The sequence below is a fragment of the Propithecus coquereli genome, unplaced genomic scaffold (genome assembly GCF_000956105.1).
Source record: "Propithecus coquereli isolate 6110/MARCELLA unplaced genomic scaffold, Pcoq_1.0 Scaffold128, whole genome shotgun sequence".
Lineage (NCBI taxonomy): Eukaryota > Metazoa > Chordata > Mammalia > Primates > Indriidae > Propithecus > Propithecus coquereli.
In genome coordinates, this window is record NW_012136969.1 from 2679517 (window position 1) to 2702452 (window position 22936).

Consider the following 22936-nt stretch of genomic DNA (forward strand, 5'->3'; position numbering starts at 1 on the left):
TAAGTGAAGTAGCCCAAGAATGGAAAAACAAGCACCACATGTACTCACCATCAAATTGGTATTAACTGATCAACACATAAGTGCACATATAAGAATAGTATCTATTGGATGTCGAGTAGTGGTGGGGGGGAGGAGGGGACGGGTATAATGCATACACAAAGAGTGCAACGCGCACCATCCGAGGGAGGGACACACTTGAAACTTGGACTTGACAGGGGGGGGCAAGGGCAACATACGTAACCTAAACATCTGTACCCCCATAATATGCTGAAATAAAAAAAAAAACAAAACATAATTTTAAAAACTAAAGAAGGTAAGAATAGTCTATTATAATTCCTGGGTATTTACATTGAGTTGCTCTTTCTTCATTCCTGATGTTTCAGATTTTTGTTTTCTCTATATCTCACTAATACTTGATATTAATATTATCTTTCTGTTTGAAGAGTTTTCTTTACTAATGCTGTTGGAGCTGATCTGCTGGCCTCAAATTCTGTTGGTTTCCTTCTTCTGAGATAGCCTAAAGGATATTTTTACTGAATACAGAATTCTGTGTTGATAGTTCTTTCCCCTTCTCCCCGCAACACTTGAAAAATGTTGTGCCACTACCTTCTGGCCTCCTTAGTTTCTGATGAGAAATGCACTGTCATTCAAATTATTCTTTCCCTGTAGACAATATGTTGTTTCTCTCTGGCTGTTTTCATGGTTTTTTCCTTTACCTTTAGTTTTCAGAAATTTGATTTGATTGATTCAGCATAGATTTCTTTGGGTTTATTCTGTTTGAGCTTTGCTCAGCTTCTTAAATCTGCAGGTTTATGTCTTTCACCAAATTTGAGGTATTTCCAGACAGCGTTCCTTCAACTATGTTTTCAGCCCTTCACTCTTTGCTCTCTTTCTGGGATTCTGATGATATGAATGGTAGATATTTTGTTACTGTCCCACAGGGCCCTGAGATTCTATTGATTCTTTTTGTTTCTGTCTTTTCTGTTGTTCAGATTGGATAATTTCTATTGGTCTATCATCAAGTTCAGTGGTTCTTTCCTCTGTTATCTCCATTCTACTCTTGAGCCTATTCAGCAAGGTTTTTATTTTGGTTATTTCATTTGGTTATTTGCTTATTTATTAAATATTTATTTGTTCTGAAGTTTTTATTTGGTTTATCTTTATATTCTCTCTTTGCTGAGATTGTATTTTTCCATTTGTTTCAAGGGTGTTCATAAATTGTTGTTGGAAAATTTTTATGAGAGTTGCTTTAAAATTCCCATCAGATTATTTTAATATCTGTGTAATCACAATGTTGGTGACTGTTGATTATCTTTTCTTGTTTAAGTTAATATTTTTCTGGCTCTTGGGTTATGTGGTAATTTGGGATTATATCTTTGACACTTTCTGTATTATGCTTTGAGCCTCTGGATCCTATTTAAATACCCTGTTTTAGTAGATTGACAATCTGTTTAGGTTTAGAATGAACATTCTATTTCAATTTTGTGGACTGTGGTTCAAATGTCAGCTTCGTTTTCAGAGCTCTAACAGGGCTCTTCCAGTTTGCCCAATTTCTCTGCTACCTAGGCCAATTTAGAACCTGGGCAATATTCCACCCATAGTGCAATTCTCAGTTTCCTTTGTTATATGTGTTTTGAGGAGAGCAGGTATTGTCAAAAGAGTTTACTCTGCAGGGCTACTTGCTTACCAATCTTTTGACTAGAGAGAGCAGGCTTCTCTTGGGGAATTTGGTGTCTGTACCCCTTGGTGTTTCCAGATTGTGGGCTACTTTAGCACCCAGGTTGACTGTACATAGGAGGCAAACAAACAAACAAACAAAAAACCTTCGGGGAACTTACTACCAAGTTGTCCCTTAAGTTCCAAAGTCCCTAGTTAGTCTGCCTTCCCTTTTCCACCTTTCATTTATTTTGCCCAGGGATTTTAGATGTAAATAGCAGGAAGATCAGGATATTATGCATTTGCTCCACCATAGAATGGGAAACCAACTATGATTCACTTTTGTATCACTCATGAAAATATACCATAATGCCTAGTGTACAATTGGCACTGAAGTATTTGTTACAAAAGAAAGGAGTGAGGTAGGAACATAAATAGGTCCATATCCCTAAATGTTAGCTCAGCATAACATAATAATTATGACTATGGCCTTTAAAGTCATCAATCAGTTTGCATTCTAGCTCCACCTACTTTCAGCATGAGTGTAGACAGGTCACTTAACTTCTCAGAACCTCAGGTTCCTATATATGAAATGATAACATCTACTTTATAGGGTAAGTAAAAACGAGATAATATATTTAATGCATTTCGCACAATGCTTGATAATAAACATTTAGTAAATGTAGTTTCTACTTACATTAGTAACAACAACATCAAATATCGCTATCTGTTTCTTATAGGAAACTCTGCTCTTAAAGACAAAGAAGATCAATTTGGGAGAACACCACTTATGTACTGTGTGTTGGCTGACAGATTGGATTGTGCAGATGCTCTCCTGAAGGCAGGAGCAGATGTTAATAAAACTGACCATAGCCAGAGAACAGCTCTCCATCTTGCAGCTCAAAAGGTGAGAAGTAAAATTACCTCAAAGGTAGGATTTTGTGTGCTATTAGTTACATTAGCGGTCCCCAACCTTTTTGGCACCAGGGAGCAGTTTCATGGAAGAAATTTTTCCAAGGGTTGAGGGGGTAGGTGGAGCTCAGGCTGCGATGCCAGCGATGGGGTGTTTGCCCTCCTGCTGCTCACCTCCTGCTGTGAAGCCCAGTTCCTAAGTTTCATGGAAGACAATTTTTCCACGGACTCATAAAAAAAGATTAAATGGGAAGCTTCAACATTTATTTGAAGACTTATTCACTTAAAAACTATTTTTCCTTCCATAAAATTTTGGTCTGTAAAATATATTTCCAGTGCCTGGCATTTTTCTTTTTGTTATTTTAGACTTCCATATTTTTGGAATAAAAAGCAATGAAAATGAGTTAGAATCAGCAGAAACTATTAGAGTTATTTTCCTTTAAAAAAATGTGAACCAGATATAGCTGATTAATTGAAGGGTTAGAAAAATACCTTTTCACTAGTTGAATATATAAAAAGGGGCTGACATTAAAATATACTACTGAATATGCTAGTTATACACTCTTATCTATTAAGTCTGTCAGGTTATTTCCAAAGTTACTTGTCTTGAATTTGCTTTTCATTATAATAATTTTTTTAAAATCTCCCCATTTTCAATCTCAGTTTTAACTAATGCTCAGGTATTTATAACCTTTCACTTAGGCTTGTCAGCTGATAAAATTATTCACTCAGGAGGGGTAACTCTATTTAACTTGTTATCATAAAAAAGTAAACAGTTCACATTGGGAATAGCCCCGAAATTAAGACTTTGGTATCCTTTAAATTTTTCATTATGATTGATTTAGGTGTAAAACTCAGCTTCAAAAATGTAGGTTGGAGAACCTAATTTAACATCAAGTAGATTATGTGGAAAAATGTGGATTTCAGTTGATAATCCAACAGTATAACATCTTTGCAGAGGTATAATATGACCAAAATGGTTGAAAGAAGCAGAGTGCACAACCATACATGTTAGCTGTAAATCTCTTCACAAGATGCAGTGCATTGTTCTTTTGTTTTTTGTTTCTACTTTGATTTTTTAATTATGCTTTTTCACCGTGTCAAAGTATAAACAGAACTGTGATTTAATGCCAGAATTTACATAGTTGATTTCATAAATAACAAGTTTCGTGTTCTTTCAAGTATCTGATAATTATGCATTTCCCCCCTTCCTCTGTATTGCTGTTTGTTTTTATATGCTTGCTAAAAGCAGTAACATGTCTTTAGGCTATATTAGCACTAGTGGAATTTCTAGAACAAGTGTGGTAACAATTCTTTAGTACTCTGCTCTGTCCAATCAAACCTGGGTATTATGTTTAGTTTCATGCTTCATACAAAGCACCATTATTAAGAAATCAGAGATAGTATAGACCAAGAAGGAATAAGATGGTGAATGATCTAGAAATAATTTTCAAAGAATAGTTGGAAATGATATGTCCAGGTCTGTAATACATCCTGCCTCTGAGCAGACACCAACACAAATTCTCTTTAGAGAAAATATCTTCACCTTAAACTTCCAGGATTCCCACATATTAAAATAAACCAAACATGATCTCACAATGAAAGATCATCGAACACGTAAGGAAGCAATCTACCATGAATGAGAGTCAGCAGAAACAACAGATTTAATCTATGAAAAGCATCAGATCTTGGCATCATTAGAGACACACTATAAAATAACCACTGATGGAATCTTTAAAGATATAAAAGAAGGAATCTGAAAAATGAGAAACCAATAAGAGACTTTCATGGCCAGGCATCAGTTCTGGCCATGACAGCTTATTTTGGACTAACCCGCCTGCCATAAACATCTACTACACTGTTGAAGACTTTGAGAACAATAACACCGGCAGGATCTAAGAGACTGCAGTCATTTAGAGAAGGGAAACATGTGATGTGAGCACCAGATTCATCTTGGCTTTTTCCTTGAAGGCATTTTCTAGATTGGAATGCAAAAAGATTACAACCCTAACTGGAAGCAGCAGTTGCTACTAGGCTGAGGAAACCAGGGTAAAATTTGGAAATACTGGATGGCTAGACTCTGAAGGGCAAAATCCTAGAGAGGAGGGAATTGCAGAGAATGAACCCAAAAACCTGGGTACAAATTCCTCACAAATCAGTAGCAGATTCCTAAACTATGCTTGTATAGGGCTCAGCTTTAAGAAACCCAGAAGTAAACAACTGCTGGGAGAGGAAAGAGCTAAACAGAGATTGTTTTTAAATTATCCTATGTTTTCTTTCACCTTCAAGTCTTTTAATATATAACAAACTGATTTTTGTATAGGGATCCATTCTCATTTTAAAATAAGTGGATAACTAATTTTCGCAGCACAACATAGCTCATTAAGTTTTAGCCATTTAGTATCTGCTGTGTGCCAGTGCCAGGCTTTTGTACTGCATGTGCCCTGTGCATTTTTTTAAATGGAAGATCCTGAATACTAGGGAGCCATTTAGGAAATTTGAAAATAAAAGTTACCTGATCAAAGTATTTAGGGGGACTAATATGGCAACCAAAGCTACTTTGGAAGAGGTAGAGAGTGGTGGTACATAGAAAGCTAACATAATTCAGGTCAATAAAGGGAAAGAGTTGGATCCAGGAGATATATTGTGGAGGTAGAAATGTTCATTCAGCAAGCATTTGCCAAATTTCTACTATGTGGTCATGATTATACAACTAGAGAGAATATGAAAAATGAATCACGTATGTCTGCTATAGATCAGTATGTTTCCTGATTAAACTTCGTTTCCCTTTGTTTAGTGAACCTTTCTGATATATTAGATATTAAATATTCTTTTCAAGTATTGTCTATCCCACTTAATTCTGGTATCTGTGAATGTAGATGTGTGTTATTTATGTGATAATCAACATTCCTGTATTAAATATATGTGCATGCATTCATTCCTTCAACATATTAAAACTATTATGTAAAAGGTACTGTGTTAGACCTTGGAATACAAAGATGAAAGAGATGATTATTGCTATTAAGTTGCTTACAAAGATCATGGGTGAGGACATGAAATGATAATTAAAGCTGGCTCATTTGCCTTACAATATATAAATGTTTTATAAAATATCAACAGCTATACTATGTAAATAGTAATTGTTATGATTGACCTGAGAAGATCGACCACTCTTGTATGTTATTTGTTATGTTTTGAAGTTTTTTTTGTGTGATAGTGAACTATCCTGTGTTATCTTTTCTTAGGTTTATTAGCAGGAAAAACTCATATTCCCTCAGCATTTTGTTCCTATCTCTGCTAGAGCCCCGTTGCTTTGTATTATAATTATTGCTTACTTGTCTCTTTTCCACTAGATTGGATCCAGGCAAGAATTTTGTTTTATTTATTTTTGAATCCCTCCGAATCTAGCACAGTATCTGACATGTCTTGGTTGAATGAATTTTATGTTACTTATATAGAAAGTTGTTATTATTACAAATTCTAGACCTTTTGTTTATTAGAAACATTTATCCAGTTTGTGGAAAAACTTATTGAACTGTGCTGCTTGGCTTAGTTATTTTGACACATACTCACTTCTCTGAAAACAAATTGTTGTTTGTCCAAGCAGCTGAAGAAATGATACCCATGAGAATAAAATTAATCTCAATATAATGAACATCTGCACCTAATTTGTTTTTCATTTAGTATCCTCAGTTTAATCCAAGAAAGCAATCAGTCATACCTTTTCTGGGCTCCTCACAAAAGATATCTCATTGTTAGAAATGTTTTGCTCCAGGGAGGCTACTATTTCTCTGACTTCTACGGATACATTTATTTGTTAGTAAGGATAAAAAAGCTTTAGAAATATTTCTAAGTGTAATCATTATGCATTTTTAATCTTCCAGGAGGTTATTCATTTGGCTTCAAGAAGATTAAGACTATCCACTTTGAAAAATTATATCATCTTAAACACAAAAATTAAAGAACCTTTGGGTTATGGCTATACTGTGCTGAATTTTTTTTTATGGCTACACTGTGAATTTTTTTTTAAATCCACAAACAATTCTCAATCTATGAAAACTGAATATTAATTTTCAGTTTTCCAGATATGCTGTTTCCATGTTAATGGCTTACAAAAAGTAACGGAGAAGGATAAAATACCTCTGAAACTTTTCAGGAAAACTTATACTAACTAACACTATTAGGTTTCCTTATTTTGCACATGCACACACGAACACACCAAACAATCCACTCCTCAGTCCCCTTCAACTCTCTGTTACTATATTCCTCCTCAGTACATATATACCTCTACCATAACTCATTACCACAGTTTATTGGAGATTTTATTTATCTATATCTCTAGTTTTACCCCCAGTAAAACTATTCAAGGGCAGAGGCCATGTCTTACTTGATTTTATAGTTACAGTCCTAGCACAGCTCCTGCCACTTCATTAAAACAGTATTTGTTTAATGAATACATGAATGGATGAATCAGTGATGTGATTATCAGATAAATTTATTATGAAGGGTATAGACTTCAAAACTGTTGAAGTTTAAATTAATAGTTATATTTATTTCTTTTCATTATCCACTCCCCCCTTTACAATTTTGTAAGCAAGGATTTTACAAGACTTTCTGTGAGCTTAATTTCTTGACAAATAACACTCTTGTGTATCTTAATTTCGTCATCTATGAAATGGGATAATACTTCTCCCTATTTTCTATATAGGAATGATGATGAATCCCAAGATATATACACACGTATATATATAAAGCATTTGTTTGTCGAAGTATACTCTCAAGGAATATGTTATCAATATTATTGCTATTAGTCATACTACAATATGGGTGGAAATATCAAATTACTGTTTAGGGATCAGTAGATGTCAGAGATAGAAAGGCACTCTAGGATCCTATATGATTGATTTGTCATTCAATGAGGAAAACTCTACTTCTTCCGATTCTTTTCTCCTAAATCACTGTATTCATTATTCTCTTTGCATGTGCCTGAAACGTTCCTTATCTTATTTTTTAATTATTTTAAGCTTAGAGATAAGGGAGAATATAAAAAACATTCAGTTGGTTAATACCTAGAGAAGATAAAACTGAATATTCTTATTTTTGCTTCAGATTTTTTAAATGAAAAAAACTATAGATGCACTTGAAATCTATTTATCTTCCAAAATCCCATTTCCCTTTTTCCCTTTCCCCTCAGTCTGTCTTGATTTTGGTGGCTTCAATTCCTATGCATATTTTTCTACCTTTACTTTAATATATAAATATGTATATATTTATATGTATATACACACACAGACATACACATATATAGAGAGATAATATTATTTTGCATGCATAAAATCTTTAAATAAATGGCATTATATTACATTTGTCATTACTCAATTTGCTTTTTTGACTTAACATTATGTTTTTGAGATTTATTCATGTTGAAACATATAGCCCTAATTCACAAAAGATTATATCCAGATGCTCAAAAGACACATGAAAAGGTACATGATATCATTACTAATTATAGAAATGCAAATTAAAACTTCAGTGAGATACCACTACACAATCAGTTGGATGTCTAAAATGAGTAAGTATGGTAATCAATACAAATTGATAGTGAGGATATGGGACAACTGGAACTCTCCAACATTTTTGGTGAGAATATAAATTGGAACACCCACTCTGGAGAACTGACTGTATCTGCTAAAGCTAAACATACACACACACACACACTCATACACACACATCACCTCAATTGACGCCGCCAACCCTGGTAATACCTAAGAGAAATAAATGCCTGTCTCCACCAAAAGACATGCTTTATATATGCTTTATATATCTATATATCTATTAGAGTGTACATGATGGCTTTATTTATAATAGCAAACATTCTTAATAGCACAAACAACCCAAATACCCATCAACAGGCAAATGGGTAAATAAATTGTGGTGTATTCCTACAATGGAATGCTACACAATTAGAAAGAATGAACTGCAGATACATTCAACCACATGAGTGAATTTCATAAACATTATGTTGAGTGAAAGAAGTCAGACACTTTTTAAAAATCTATATGCTATTTATATGAATTTCAAGAACAGGCAAAACTAGTCTATGGTGATTCAATCGTGTTACCTAAGGGATGAGTAATGACTGAGAAGAGATGTAGGAAGCTTTTGGGAGTACTGAAAATGTTCTATATTTTGATCTGTGTGTTGGTTACATAAAAATTTATCAGTCTGTATACTTAAGATTTATGCACTTTACTGCATATACATTATAGCTCAATAAAAAATTATTATAAAAAATGATAAAATGTCCAGAACTTGGTAATCATTATTTGAAGGGAGGATAATGGAGGATGGAGTCAAGAATGGTTCTTGGCCATCTGAAGCTCTCAGGTCACATTTCCCCAACCTTCGCCTCAGGAGCTGTATGAAAGTCTATGTCTGTGCTCTAATCCAGGGGTTCTCAAACTTGAGCATGTATCAGAATCACCTGAAGGACTTGTTAAAACATAAATTTCTGGGCTGCACCAGCAGCATTTTTAATTTAGTAGGGCTAGTGTGGGGCCAGAGAATTTGCTTATCTAACAAGTTCACATATGATGATGATGATGCAGGCAAAACCCTTTGAGAATCACTGCTCTATTCTGTTTGTAACATTTGCTTTTGTCTGTTTTCCCCATTTTCATTGTCATTGGCTTCATACCCTCTAGGTATCTAACCTCTTAGACTAATGACTCTTTTGACTAACATTTCTAGCTTTTGATCACATTACTCACAGAGGTAGGATATACTAGTCAGGCAACAATTTTGAGAGGAAGTTATTGAGTTCAGTTGGGAACAAACTGAATTTTAGGCCCCTTTGAGACATCTTGTTGGTAATGACTAGCATGAGTTTTGATATACTAGTTTGGATCTCCAAAGTGAGGTTTGGGCTGGAGTTATCAGCACATATAGAAGCCATAGGAATAGGTGAAGTTTCCATGTGTGGTATATAGATGGAAAGTGGATCAGAAACAGGAAACACCAACATTTAAGATTTATTTAAGGAATATAAACTTACAATGGAGACAATAAAAAATAGAAGAACTAGATAGAGTGGTGTTATGGAGCCAAAGGGATAAGTGTTAAGTGAAAGAGGAACTATTTCTGTTTCATCTTTTTAATTATGCTAACATTTGAATAGTTTTTACACTAAATGACTCAGTAAAAATTTGTTGAATGAATGAATATAAATATGATAAGAATTGAAAAGCTTCCATTGGAGTTTTCAATTACAAAATGACCTTAGCAAGAGCAATGGTATTAGTGGACACAGAAGCTATGTAGATACCACTGTTGAGTAACCAGAAAGCAAGGATATGGAGACAGTAAATATATATTACCCTTTTAAGATGAGAATGAGTAACAGAATCATGGAGTATTGATCAGGAAAAGTTCTAAGTGGAGAGATTGTGAGTGGGGAAAATTTTAATAAATAATAATACCGTGAACCTTACCTAGTATAACCATCACTCAGCTTCAATAATTATTAATCCATAAACTTGTTTCATCTATACATTCCAACTGGACTATTTTATGTCCTATCATTTCATCCCTAAATATTTCAGTATGTATTCAGTGTATATATTTTTACATCCCCACAGTACCGTTTACCAAAAAGAAATTAACAATAATTCCATAATATTATTAAATATCTAATCAGTGTTCAAATTTTCCTGAGTATGTCTTAACCTTTTTTTATTTACAGTTGATTTATTTGAATCCAGACCTAAACAAGGTCTACACATTGCATTTGTTTGGTGAATCTTTTAAGTGTCTTGCAATCTAACAGTTAAATGAGAGATATTTTAACATGCTTAAATGTTGAGAAAAGGAGACACCAAAAATTTAGGAGAAAGAATGATCCCTTCCCAGGGATCCCTGGGAAGTGGGAACATAAAGGACAGTTGGAAAGTTTAGGCGTAGACAGTAGGAATGTTTATTCAATAAATGAGTATGACATGAATTTAGAATGTATCTGAATATCATTACAATTATAAAATATGAAAACTGGAAGGGCCCTTGGAAATTATTCTCATTTTACAGATGAGAAAACAAGAAGCTCTAAGTTTTATTTTCAAAAAACAATAGACAGAGATGTTTTGGTCTTCAAGCAGGGGAAATTGGATAGGAAAGTGCATTCTTGTCAAATCTTAGTCTCTGCCAAGAAAGATGACAAAAACCTCAGTGATACAGGCGACCATTGCTGCCCCTCTCACATCTCCCAGACCCCAACACCCTTAGCTCCATTAAACCCTCAAACTTGAGCTACAGGAACAGAGGAAGTGAGAAAGCTGGTGTTTAATGATAACTTGTTTTTCACTGGATGACAAGGACCTATTAATTTTTAGTGTTCTGCAGAGTCAATATGGCATAATCAAAAAGAAATTGTATCCGAAGTTATCTATATTCTAGTCATAATTCAAGGACATCTGGTACCACTAAACATCATTCACTAGCTTTTGACTTTAAACAGGTAGTTTAACTCTCTAAGCTTCTGTAGAATGGGGATAATATTACTAACCTATCTACTTCATAGGATTGTAAAATATTAAAAAACATTGAAATACTGGTTAATATGTGTGCCAGAGACCCTGGAAGGCAGATAAGTTATGCATAGTGCCTACATATATATGTGGATGTGAAACATCTGAAAACTATATAAATAATGTCTTGCAGTTATAGGTACTTTTTCCAGTTGTATCTAGAAGTTGATGTGATCGTTAAAATAGTATTTCATTTAAAATTGTAATTGAAGGCCAGGCACGGTGGCTCATGCCTATAATCCTAGCATTCTGAGAGGCTGAGGTGGAAGGATCACTTAAGCTCAAGACTTGGAGACCAGCCTGAGCAAGAGTAAGACCCTGTCTCTACTAAAAATAGAAAAAAATTAGCTGGGTATGGCGGCACATGCTTATAGTCCCAGCTACTCAGGAGGCTGAGGCAGGAGGCTCACTTGAGCCCAGGAGTTTGAAGTTGCTGTGAGCTAGACTGATGCCAGGGCACTGTAGCCTGGGCAACAGAGTAAGACTCTGTCTCAAAAAACAACACCAACAACAACAAAAATTGTAATTGAATTTAATTCTTATATTTATTCAATCAACCAACAAATACTAAAATTAAACATGTTAATGTTAAGGTTTGGAGGGGTTCTGTGGGGTTTTTTGCTGTTTTTTAACTTCAAAAAACAGTTAAACTTTAAAAGACTGAGAGCCATCCTGATAATATATATGGATAAAGTACTTTATTTATAAGTAACTTTAATTGGGAATAACAAGTAGGTTTGGCCCATCTAGTGACTTTAACTTTCTTTTTTTAATATATACAACTCCTTATACATTGAACCTTCAGAATAACTTCTTATTTTTTTATTATTATTTAAAATATTAGATTTGAGTTGAAGAACCATTATCATACACTTTAGCCATTAGTATTTCTATACCCAGCTCTTACCCTCTCTGGATCTGTTATTTGCCTAAACAAATCTATCTTTTTTTAAATCAAAAAAGATACATATATGCTTAGATCCTAATGAGATACGTTTGATAAAGAGGCTCTAACCCTGGAGTTTTATTGATTTTAGCTTTTGTTGTTTTTTAGAGACAGGGTCTTGCTCTGTCGTCCAGGCTGAAGTACAGTGGCACAATCATAAACTCACTGTAGCCTCAAACTCCTGGACTCAAGTGATCCTCCTGTCTCAGCCTCTGGAGTAGCTGGGATTACAGGCACGAGCCATTGAGCTTGGCTTGTGATTTTGGCTTTTGTTTTCAAATTATTTTTTACTGATATTTTTCCTTGTCTAAACCTTATTTAATGAAATCAAGACAAACAAAAATATGTAGGGAGAAACATCTTTTACAAATATATTTTGTACTTTGTTTTATATTTATAGGGTACGGAACATGACTCATTTGTCTGGGGTTTGTTGTTGTTATTTTTAATGAAGCACAATGTGACCTAATTTACCTGGCCTTACTCTTTTCTCAGTTCTTACACTTTCTTTCTCTTCTGCTTCATTGATATATTGACTGCTTGTTCTTTTAGAATTTTCTCTTAACTCCAATGATACTGCAGTAATTTATTTTTCTCCTACTTCTCTGATAGTTCATTTGTTTTCTTTATTGACTCCTCTTCTTTAATTCCCAGAAGTTCTGCCAAAGATAAAAATCTCTTTATATTCTACCTTTCTCAATTCTCATAGACTTCCATAACTTTCAGCTATTTTCTGTCAAATCTTTGTCTCTACTCCTAACCTTTTCCCCTAATTCCAGACTTATATTTCCAGCTATCTTCTAAAAATCTCTATCTGGATTTCTTCCCAAAATCTCAATTTCAACATATCTGAAACAAGACCTTTCCTTTTTGCCTGCAGCAGGTACCTTCATCTGATTTCTAAAAATAATTATTGAGGTGAAATTCCTATAAAATAAACCATTTTAAAGGGAACAGTTCAGGGAAATTTGGTACATTCATAATGTTGTGCAACCATTACCTCTATCTAGTTCCAAAGCATTTCCATCACTCTAAAGTAAAGCCTCTTACCCATTAAATAGTTTCTCCCCATTGCCCTCTTTCCCCAGCCCTGGCAGCCACCAAGATGCATTTGGTGTCTATGGATTTATCTATTATAGATATTTCATGTAAATGGAATCATGGATTTATCTATAATAAATCATAGATTTATCTATTATAGATATTTCATGTGAATGGAATCATATATAACCTCGTGTCTGGCTTCTTTCACTTAGCATAATGTTTTTGGGTTCATCCAGGTTGTCATGTGTATCAGTACTTCATTTCTTTTTACGGATGAATAATATTTGCTATTGTATGTATATAGCACGATTTGTTTATCTGTTCATCCATGGACATTTGGGTTGTTTCCACCTTTTGGTTGTTGTGAATATTAATGGCTGTGAACATGCATGCACATGTACTTGTTTGAGTACCTGTTTTCAGTTACTCCATCTGATTGTCCTTTATCAATTTATGGTATTATATTCTCTTAATCACTCAGGTTTGAAACCTGCATAGCACATAGTAGGTGCTACATATATATTGGTTGAATGGCTTTGTTAAGTTAATATATTGAATGAGTTATCTTTCACTTCTTTCTCCTTTATCTCTTCTTTCTAATCACTTGTTAACTCTGAATTCTAGTCCTAGCTCTCCCACTAACTAGTTGTATTAACTGTAAGCAAAATACAACCTCTATATGCTTAGTTGTCTCCTCTGTAAAGTGACTTTCTTGAACCACAAACATAAAGTCAAAGACAACCTGGAAAATATATTTTAACTTACAACAAAGGGCCGGTATAAATTGTTCCTTGGAATTGACAAGAAAGATAAGCAACTGAGAGAAAAATCAGCAAACAATTCTCATTAAAAGAAATTCAAATGACCCTCAAGCATATGAAAATATGTTCAAATCTGCTTATAAAAGAAATATAAATTAAAACTATACTAAGATACTTTTTTCCACCTGTCACCTCCTTGTGTTGGCGAAGCTATGGATAAGTAAGTACTTTCATACCTTGCTGCTGGGATAGCTATCTAAATTGCAAAGGCATATGCCCTTTGACCTAGCAATCCCATTTCTGGTAATTTATCCTAAAGATAAACCTGCACAAGTAAGAAATGATGTATGTAGAAGATTATTTATGGCAGGAATATTTACAAAAACAAGTTTCGAAGCAACCCGGATGCCCATCAAAAAGAATCTAGTTTTAAAAAATATAGTACATTTATACAATAGAAAACTGTGGAACTGTAAAAAGAATGACACCTCTGTCTAGCTGTTAAAATGAAAATATCTCCAAGAGGTATTGTTAAGTGAATAACAGATGCGTTAAAAAATAAGACTATATGTAAAATTAAGACTGCAAGTTGCAGAGAAAAAGAAAAAAGACTTTAAAAACAGAACACCAAAAAAGGTTATGATTATAAAAACTTTCCAAAGACATAGGAAACTAATAGAAGTATTTACCCAGGGTGAGGGTAGAGGATGGAAAGAGTCAGATAGGAACAGAGGTGGGAGAAAACTTTTACTCTGTACCTTTTTATATTATTTTTATTTTTGAACCATATGAATTTATTTTATGCAAAAATTTTTAAGTAAAAATGAATTATTTTAAAAATTAGGGCAGCAAAAGGTTAAAAGAAATAGGCATGTTCAAGCAAAACTGGGAAATGGCAGAAAATTCCAAGGGAAAAAGATAGATATAAGGTAAGTGTAAGTTTACAAAAGATGTAACGCCATAGGCAACAAATAGCAGACAAATTACTCTAGCGCAAAGACAAGTAATTAAACTGCAGCAACATTTAAACAGCTGAAGCATAAGTAAAATATTAGCACAGGAGAACAGGGGTTACAAGAATAAGATTTTATGTTTAGCACATTAAAATGGAAAGATTTCAATTACAGCTGTTCTTTAAAGCTTCAAAAATATTTAGATGGAGAATATATATTATAAATAGCCTCCATTTTTTATACATTCTCAATCTTCAGCCTTTCTATAAAACCAACAGATATCCATCCGATCCATGTCAAGAAAAGTCATTTGTTATCTTGGTGACTTACATGGTGTAACATATACATGAAAACATCTTAGCTCTGGGATTTGACTCTGTTATGTACATGAGTTGATATTGTTAAAGTGTCATAGGGACGAGGCACTATTGCTCATGCTTGTAATCCCAGCACTATGGGAGGCTGAGGCAGGAGGATCGCTGAGGCCGGGAGTTTGAGACAAACCTGGGCAACATAGCAAGACCCTGTCTCAACAAAAAATCTTTTAAAAAATTAGCTAGGCTTGGTGGCACATGCCTATAGTCCTAGCCACTCAGGAAGCTGAGTCAGGAGGATTGCTTAAGACCAGGAGTTGAGGCTGCAGTGACCTATGATTGTGCCAGTGCATTCCAGCCTGGGCGACACAGTGAGACCCTGTCTCTAAAAAAACAAACAAATAAAAAATGTCTATAGAGTTTCTTGGGCTCCCACAATCTTAATATAATCGTAATAGACTGCCATATATTAAATATTGTCATTTTCTTCTTGAACTTTTTGTTATATAGGTAAGACATGTTCATTGTAGCAAAACAATTTTGCTTTGTTCCATTACTCACACCTTTTGCTTTAGTAAATTAAACACTTTCAGTGGGAACTACTAGGATTCTCTGTGGCTGTATCTGTTTATTTGTCCATTTTAAAACAATTTAATAAATGTCCACTCTACCACAAACTGTATAGCCAATGGGTATGCAAAGAGTAAGCATTTAGTGATATTTCATGAGGTTTTGGCTATTGTTGTGCTTCTAAAAGAAGGCATCAAAAGACATTTGTGATGCCCACAATTACTTAGAAATGTAAGAGAGTCTTAGCATATGAAAGAAACCCTTGTTTTCTGGAATGTTAATGATCTCTCAAGAAATCTCTGGCTTGAGATGGGCAATGTTAGACAACTCTTGCAGTTTTCCCATTTGACTTCAATCCTACCTAGGCTGCTTTTTCCAGGCAGCGAGAAAGTCCTATTCTAAAGAGTCTTTGCTTTCTTACATTCCAACTTGTGGGGTTTCCAAACCAGCATCATTTGTCCTCTTCCACGTATTTAGAAACTGTCTCTAAACCTGTCCTCTCATTTCCCAGTTTAGAAGCTGCTTTCAAATTTCTAGGATGTTACATTCAAATTAGTGTTCCGATCAAAACCAGAATGGTCTGCTTTTCCAAGAATTGAAATCAAAACCGGTCTATTACACTTTATTGTTGATGTACTTCTACTTGCATGGATAAAATTTATGATCACAAGGAACAACGTATCAATACATCTTGATTAAAGTCTCTACTTTGAATTTTTATAACATAGTTCTAGTATTAAAATAACTTGATTTAGCTTCACAGCGTTAGAATAGTTGTATATTATCTGTTTTCTATATAAATAAACTGAGGTACAGTTTGATCAAGTTCTCTAAGGTCACTTTGTCACTTGCAGAGTCAGGGATTATTCTCATTTTCTGATTCTCATCTCAGTGCTCTTGGTACTGCTCCACTGAAAGAGAACTTACATACTTTCCTGAAGCTCACTTTTTTAGACTTCTAGTTCTTCTGGCCGAGAGTAATTCCCAAATCCATCTTCCCTGACAAACCTCCAAAGAGGTACCTAAGGGTTTCTTTCTTATCGGCCAAGTTCAGGATTTGAACCCAAAGCTTCTTTCTTTAAATCCAAGTTTTTTTTATGTTGTCATACCTCTCAAATATAGTAGAGCAGACTTGAAGATTGTATTTTAAAAACCATGTGGCTTGTAGAATTTTGTTTTAAATGTGATCATGGTTCTTACAATCATATTTATTTTCTAATCATCTTTATCTATTACTGAGCCCCACTTTTACCAAGTCATGAAAATACAAGCATCTGCTTTCCATGAATAGATTCAGAGATCCCACAAGCCTAGATTCCCATGGAAACCAATCAAAAACCAAAAGGAAAAAAAAAGTATATATTGAATTTTCCTGAGACCTACAGCTTGTTTTTCATTAGACTCATGCTGATGTCTTTTAAACCCTGGGCACAGGGCCAGCGAATATTTTTGCAGCTGATAAAAAGGAACTTCGGATCTGTTTACTTTCATTTAACCTTTTAAAAATTAATTTTGTATATAATATTAATTCCAAAGGAAATTTGAGCATTAGTTTTCTAATTACCTTCTTATGTCATAGGACCATATTTTTTCATATACTTTCTTCTCCTTCTTGTTTTCCTGCTCATATTTTACTGTTCAAAAAAGGGTGAGGGGGAATCAGGAGGCTTATAATTCCTATAGTGTGAATATTGTTGGCCCCTGTGCACAGCATTTTCCCTGTGACCAATCATAGGGCTCTTAGTACCTCCTTTAGCTATTAAGCTTTTACTAGGCCCAAATGATCATTTACAAATATGATAACAGAATTATAATCAAAATGCCAAAGTAAGGTGGATCAAGAGAGCCAAGGAGGGGTTGCCAGGGAGGACAGGTGGTAATTTTAAATAAGACAATCAAAATACCCTTCATTGAGATGGTGACACTTGAAGCAAGGTTTGAAGGAGGTGAGGAGTTAGCCATGTGAATATCTGAGGGAAGAGCATTCATTCCTGACTGAAAGAACAGTCAGAATAAAGGCCTTAATATGGGAGAACACCTGGAATGTTTGCAAAATAACAAGAAGGTTAGTATAAATTAGACTTATAATGAATGAGCAAGAGCTATAGGGGATGAGAAAAGAGAATGAATGGTGGCCAGATCCTGTAGGGCCTTAGAGGTCATTATTAAGAATACTTTTTCACTCTGAATGAGATGAGGAGTCATCAGAAGGGTTTGAGGAAAGGAGTGACATGATCTGGCACATGTATTAACAAAAGAATCATTCTGTCTGGGCTCTATGGCTCACACTTGTAATTTCAGCACTTTGGGAGGCTGAGGTGGGAGGATCACTTGAGGCCAGGAGTTTGAGGCTATAGTGAGCTCTGGTGATGCCACTACCCTCCAGCCTGGGTAAGAGAGCAAGACCCTGACCCTGGGTAAGAGAGCAAGACCCTGACTCGGGAAAAAAAAAAAGAATTGTTCTGGCCAAATGAAAAAAATTTCTCCAGTTTTAGTACTATCTATTGTTCTGGCCAAATGAAAAAAATTTCTCCAGTTTTAGTACTATCTATTCCTTCATCCGTTGCTCATATGTTTTCAAGTCTGCTTCCTATCCTGATATTTTTCACCAGATATGCATGCATTTATCTAAATCCCTTTAAAAATAAGGTAGTTACAACAGAATACAACGTCAGTCTGATGAACCCAGAGCATAACATGACTGTCAGTATTGATGTTTTGGCAACCAAATACAGTTGACTCATGCTGAAGATTTTTTCCAATAAGATCTCCGAGTCTGCTTTATACTTAACTACTGCTTAAACTACATCCTATATTGGTATTGTTGTGGTATTTGGACCCAAATGCAACGTTTTATTGTATCCATGTTTGATCTTTCCTAGACTTACTTAGGTAGAGTTGACCATTCCCTCTTTTGTTCCTCCAGTACCTTGTGTACTCAACCACTGTTACATCACCTGTTACGCTGAAAGATATTTATTTGTTTACACATTTGATTTCTCCACAGATGCTGAGCATCTTAATATGGAAGAGTGTCTTAGTCATCTTTTTTATTTCCAGTGTCTAGTAGTACTTAACAATCAATGTTTGGTGAATTGAATGGTGTTCATCATGTAACCTATCAAAGTGCTCTTGATTCTTGAGTCTGGCATTCAGTATAGTTGTCATCTCACCCACTTATGAGTCACCAGCATTCTCATCCTAGTCTTTGATATCAAAACAGATCCTGCTTATAGAAAAGTGAAATCATTGAAACACTAGTACTAAAATCAACTTCACTAATTTAAAAGGTTGTTTTATTCTTCCATTATCCTTGCTTAAACTATGTCATCAGTGTTAACCAGGCCTCTTGAAACATTTTATATAATCTATCAGAATCCACTTGTTTGCCATTCCAATTTTAATGGGTCATTCATTCATTCATTCATTTCATCAACAAATAAATTTTCAGTACTTAATATGTATCAGGTATTGCACTGTATTTCTCAAAGTATTTTAAATTCAGCCTGTGTATAAATATTCAAAGTCTTTCAGAATTTGGAATCATAAAGTTAACATTTCACCAATAAAAGTAATCATTTTCAGGATATTTATTATGAGTATACTCAGAGTTTATCTCAAACTATTATAGATTTCATAAGACATGGTTTGCATCCTTTTAAATTTTTTATTCAAATCTTTTCTATCTCTTTGTCATTCATCTCTTTGTAAACCATTTCTTAGGAATGAGCTGAAATATCAGATCACACTTTGAAATAATGACTGTGAACTTCTAACTATGTATGTAACCAGTCATTTCAGTGTTGTGCAGATTGTAAACTATTGGTCTGTGTATGTGTTGTCACCTGTGTTTCACTTTTTTATTCCAGAAAATGTGATAAGCAAAGTAACAAAAAAAGACAAACTGGAAACAATATTTGCAAGTTATATCATTAGCAAAGGGCTACCGCCCCTATATAAGATAGAGAAGAAAAAGACCAATGACCTTATAAAAATTGAGTAAGATATGTGACTAGATAGTTCACAGAAAAGGAAATGCAAATGACCCTTAAATATGAACATATGCTCAATATTATTTATAAGAGAAATACAAATTAAAATTCCAATGAGATAACATGTTTCATCTCAGATTGATAAAACTCCAAAAGTTTGACAACTTGTTCTGATGGCAAACTGTAGGGAAACGAGCATTCACCCATTGCTGAAGGAAATGAAAATGGTTGTCTTAGTCTGATTTGTGTTGCTATGACAATACCACAGACTGGGTAATTTATAGGGAAGAAAATCTATTTCTTGCAACTCTGGAGACTAGGAAGTCCACTATCAAGGTGCCAGCATCTGGTGAGGGTCTTCTTGTTGCATCATCCCATGGTGGAAGGTGGGAAGGGAAGAGAGGGTGAGAGCAAGCGAGGGCAAGAAGGGGCTGAATTCGCTTTTATCAGAAACTCACTCCCATGATAACAGCATTAATCCATTCATGAGAGCAGAGCCCTCATGGCCTAATCATCTCTTGACAGTCTCACCTCTTAATACTTTCATAATGGCAATTAAATTTCAACATGAGTTTTGGAGGGGACATTCATATCATAGCATTCAAATAACCCTTATGGAGGGAAACATAACAATATCTGCAAAATTAACCAGAACATGTGTTTACCTTTGACCCAACATTTCCATTTCTGGGACTCTATCCTGTACCATATGTGGTAAGAATAAGAAATGAGGTATCCACCAGCCTGTTTAATTGCAGTATTATTTGTAATAGAGAAAACCTGAAAGCAAATGCACTTTTAGAGGACTGGTTGAATAAACAAGTGTATATCCACACAATGGAATGCTATGTATCTGTAAAAAGTGACAAGAAATATTTTTATGTAATGTTATAAAATGATTTACTGGAATGAAAAAAGCAAGTACAGAATATTGTGTATGATATTCTATATACAGCTATGGAGTGGCTTCCAGGATTATTGTTAAGGAGAAAAAGTAAGGTGCTAAAGATTATGTATGCAACCTTTTTTCCAGGAAAGGGAAGGAGAATACATATTTTCTTATATTTTCAAAAGGAGGAAGAATAAATGAAAAATGAATAAAGACTCTACTTAAGGAAAGAGAAGGAGATGGTATGGAGGGGATGGGGATAGAAGCTAGAGTTCTCTGTTTATATCTTGTTCTATAGTTTTGATTTTGGAACCCTGTAAATTATTTCCATAATTGTAAAAATAAATTGTAAATTGTAAAAATAAATTAAATGTTTACTAGCAATCCTTAAAGACTGATAACTAGATGAAACAAAGAAACAACTGTGTATCAGGTTGGTTGCTTAACTACACAGAGAATTATTCAAGTGATGTTAAAACATAGTAATTTGACTCTGCAACTCTATTAGTATACATCCTAAGGTCAAAGAGAGCTACAAAGAAATCCTAAGCCGTATTCAGTAAACATACTATTAGTAATAGTACTGTTATTGTTATTTTGACACAGCAACAGAAATGGATCATTAGGTTAATATACCATAAAGATGTGGGTATGTATGTTAATTTCATTAGTAACCAAGATTTTTACTATAAGAGATATACAAAGATATATGAATATAAACTGGTGATGTATTGTATTTTTCTACTAAAAATCCGTATTTCTGAATTTCGTAGCTCTGTGCATTGAAAAAGTACAGAAACAGTGACTAACCTACTACCAGTGATCACCTTTATTACCTAGAATGTGTCTCTCAATATCACTAAAAGGAAACAGAACTCTAGTAGGCACTTTAGGAGGTTGCTAGGACCAACTCATTATTCTAAAAACGGGTAACTAAAAGGCAAATATCAAGCATTTATCCTGTCTTTTTTGTACAAACTGTATTTCAGGATAACCAGTAATTAATAAAGTAAAGTTCTTTTTGGATGAATTCCAGCAAATAAATGTAGGAGACATAATGGAAGTAGAATCTCACTATTTTGCAACCCCTAATGAAATACTGAATCTGGACAATGATCATCAATAAACACTAAAACAATTAGGAAGAAAGACTGATGGGGAACTTCATAATGGGTGGATCAAAATGACAACATCTGAACCCACTGGTGATTCTTAACATCACAATAAGCAAAGGGAGTAGACATTATGTGCTCCTGATATCCAATATGAAATACAAAGCACCACCTGTATAACATATTCTTGACCAAAAAAAGGCAAACCATAGTCTGATCAAGCCTCTAGCTCTAACTGCCAGTTTACAGGAAATACACAGAATATTGGAGCATGTTAACTTATACCTTGGGGGTTTATTTTACTCTTCTCCCTGCTTTTATGTGTGTTTGTCTTACACATGCATGCATATATTTTAGAAATCATGAGTTCACATTGATTTCCCCAATTTCAATTCATCCCCACAGGTTCTTTTCTTGCCTTCCTCTACTCCATATTTGTAAAACCCTCTTCCACAATGAAAATTCTGTCTCCCAACATCATCAACACATTTGCTCATTTATTCAGTCTTATGATTTAACTCAAATAGTTTCAGAATTGTTTCAGAGTTGCTTCACACATCCCCTTACAAAAATGACAACTTAATAAAAATTGTGCTGAATTTGTTTATACCTCTTCCTCCACCACCTGCCTGAGAGACAGGATATATAGTCAAATGCTGTATTTGTAAGTTATTAATAGTTGGATAAGATTGAAGTTGTAGAAGAATATGTATAGTAGAATCCCATTTTTATAAATAAAAATTTTAAAAATAAACACAGTTGCTTCTGCTGCTCCTGGTGGTGCTTGTGTGCTCGTTCGGTGCGGACCTGGTACCTCTTTTGTGAAGCGGCAGCTAAGGAGACTCCGGCGCTCACCGTGGCCGACTAAAAGCCTAAGGAAGGAGTCAAGACTGAGAACAACAATCACATTAATTTGAAGGTGGCGGGACAGGATGGCTCTGTGGTGCAGTTTAAGATTAAGAGGCATACACCACTTAGTAAACTAATGAAAGCCTATTGTGAATGACAGGGTTTGTCAATGAGGCAGATGAGATTCCGATTTGATGGGCAGCCAATCAATGAAACAGACACACCTGCACAGTTGGAAATGGAGGACGAAGATACAATTGATGTGTTCCAACAGCAGACAGGAGGTGTCTACTAAAAAGGGAACCTGCTACTATACTCCAGAACTCTGTTGTTACAGACCAAGATTACATTCTCAATTA

General features: G+C 34.6%; 2 protein-coding genes across 2 annotated transcripts in view; both read left to right on the forward strand.

The window, feature by feature from the left end:
* Positions 1–22936, forward strand: part of INVS (inversin) — a 161632-nt gene that overhangs the window by 25359 nt on the left and 113337 nt on the right. The window contains exon 3 of the mRNA XM_012638269.1: positions 2397–2563. Coding sequence (XP_012493723.1) covers positions 2397–2563 — 167 coding nt within the window. The remainder of the gene's footprint in view (positions 1–2396; positions 2564–22936) is intronic.
* LOC105805363 (small ubiquitin-related modifier 2-like) lies at positions 17555–22927 on the forward strand. The gene is given in 2 exon segments (XM_012638255.1): positions 17555–17562; positions 22488–22927. Coding segments are annotated over 2 exon segments (393 nt in total). The 3' UTR covers positions 22873–22927.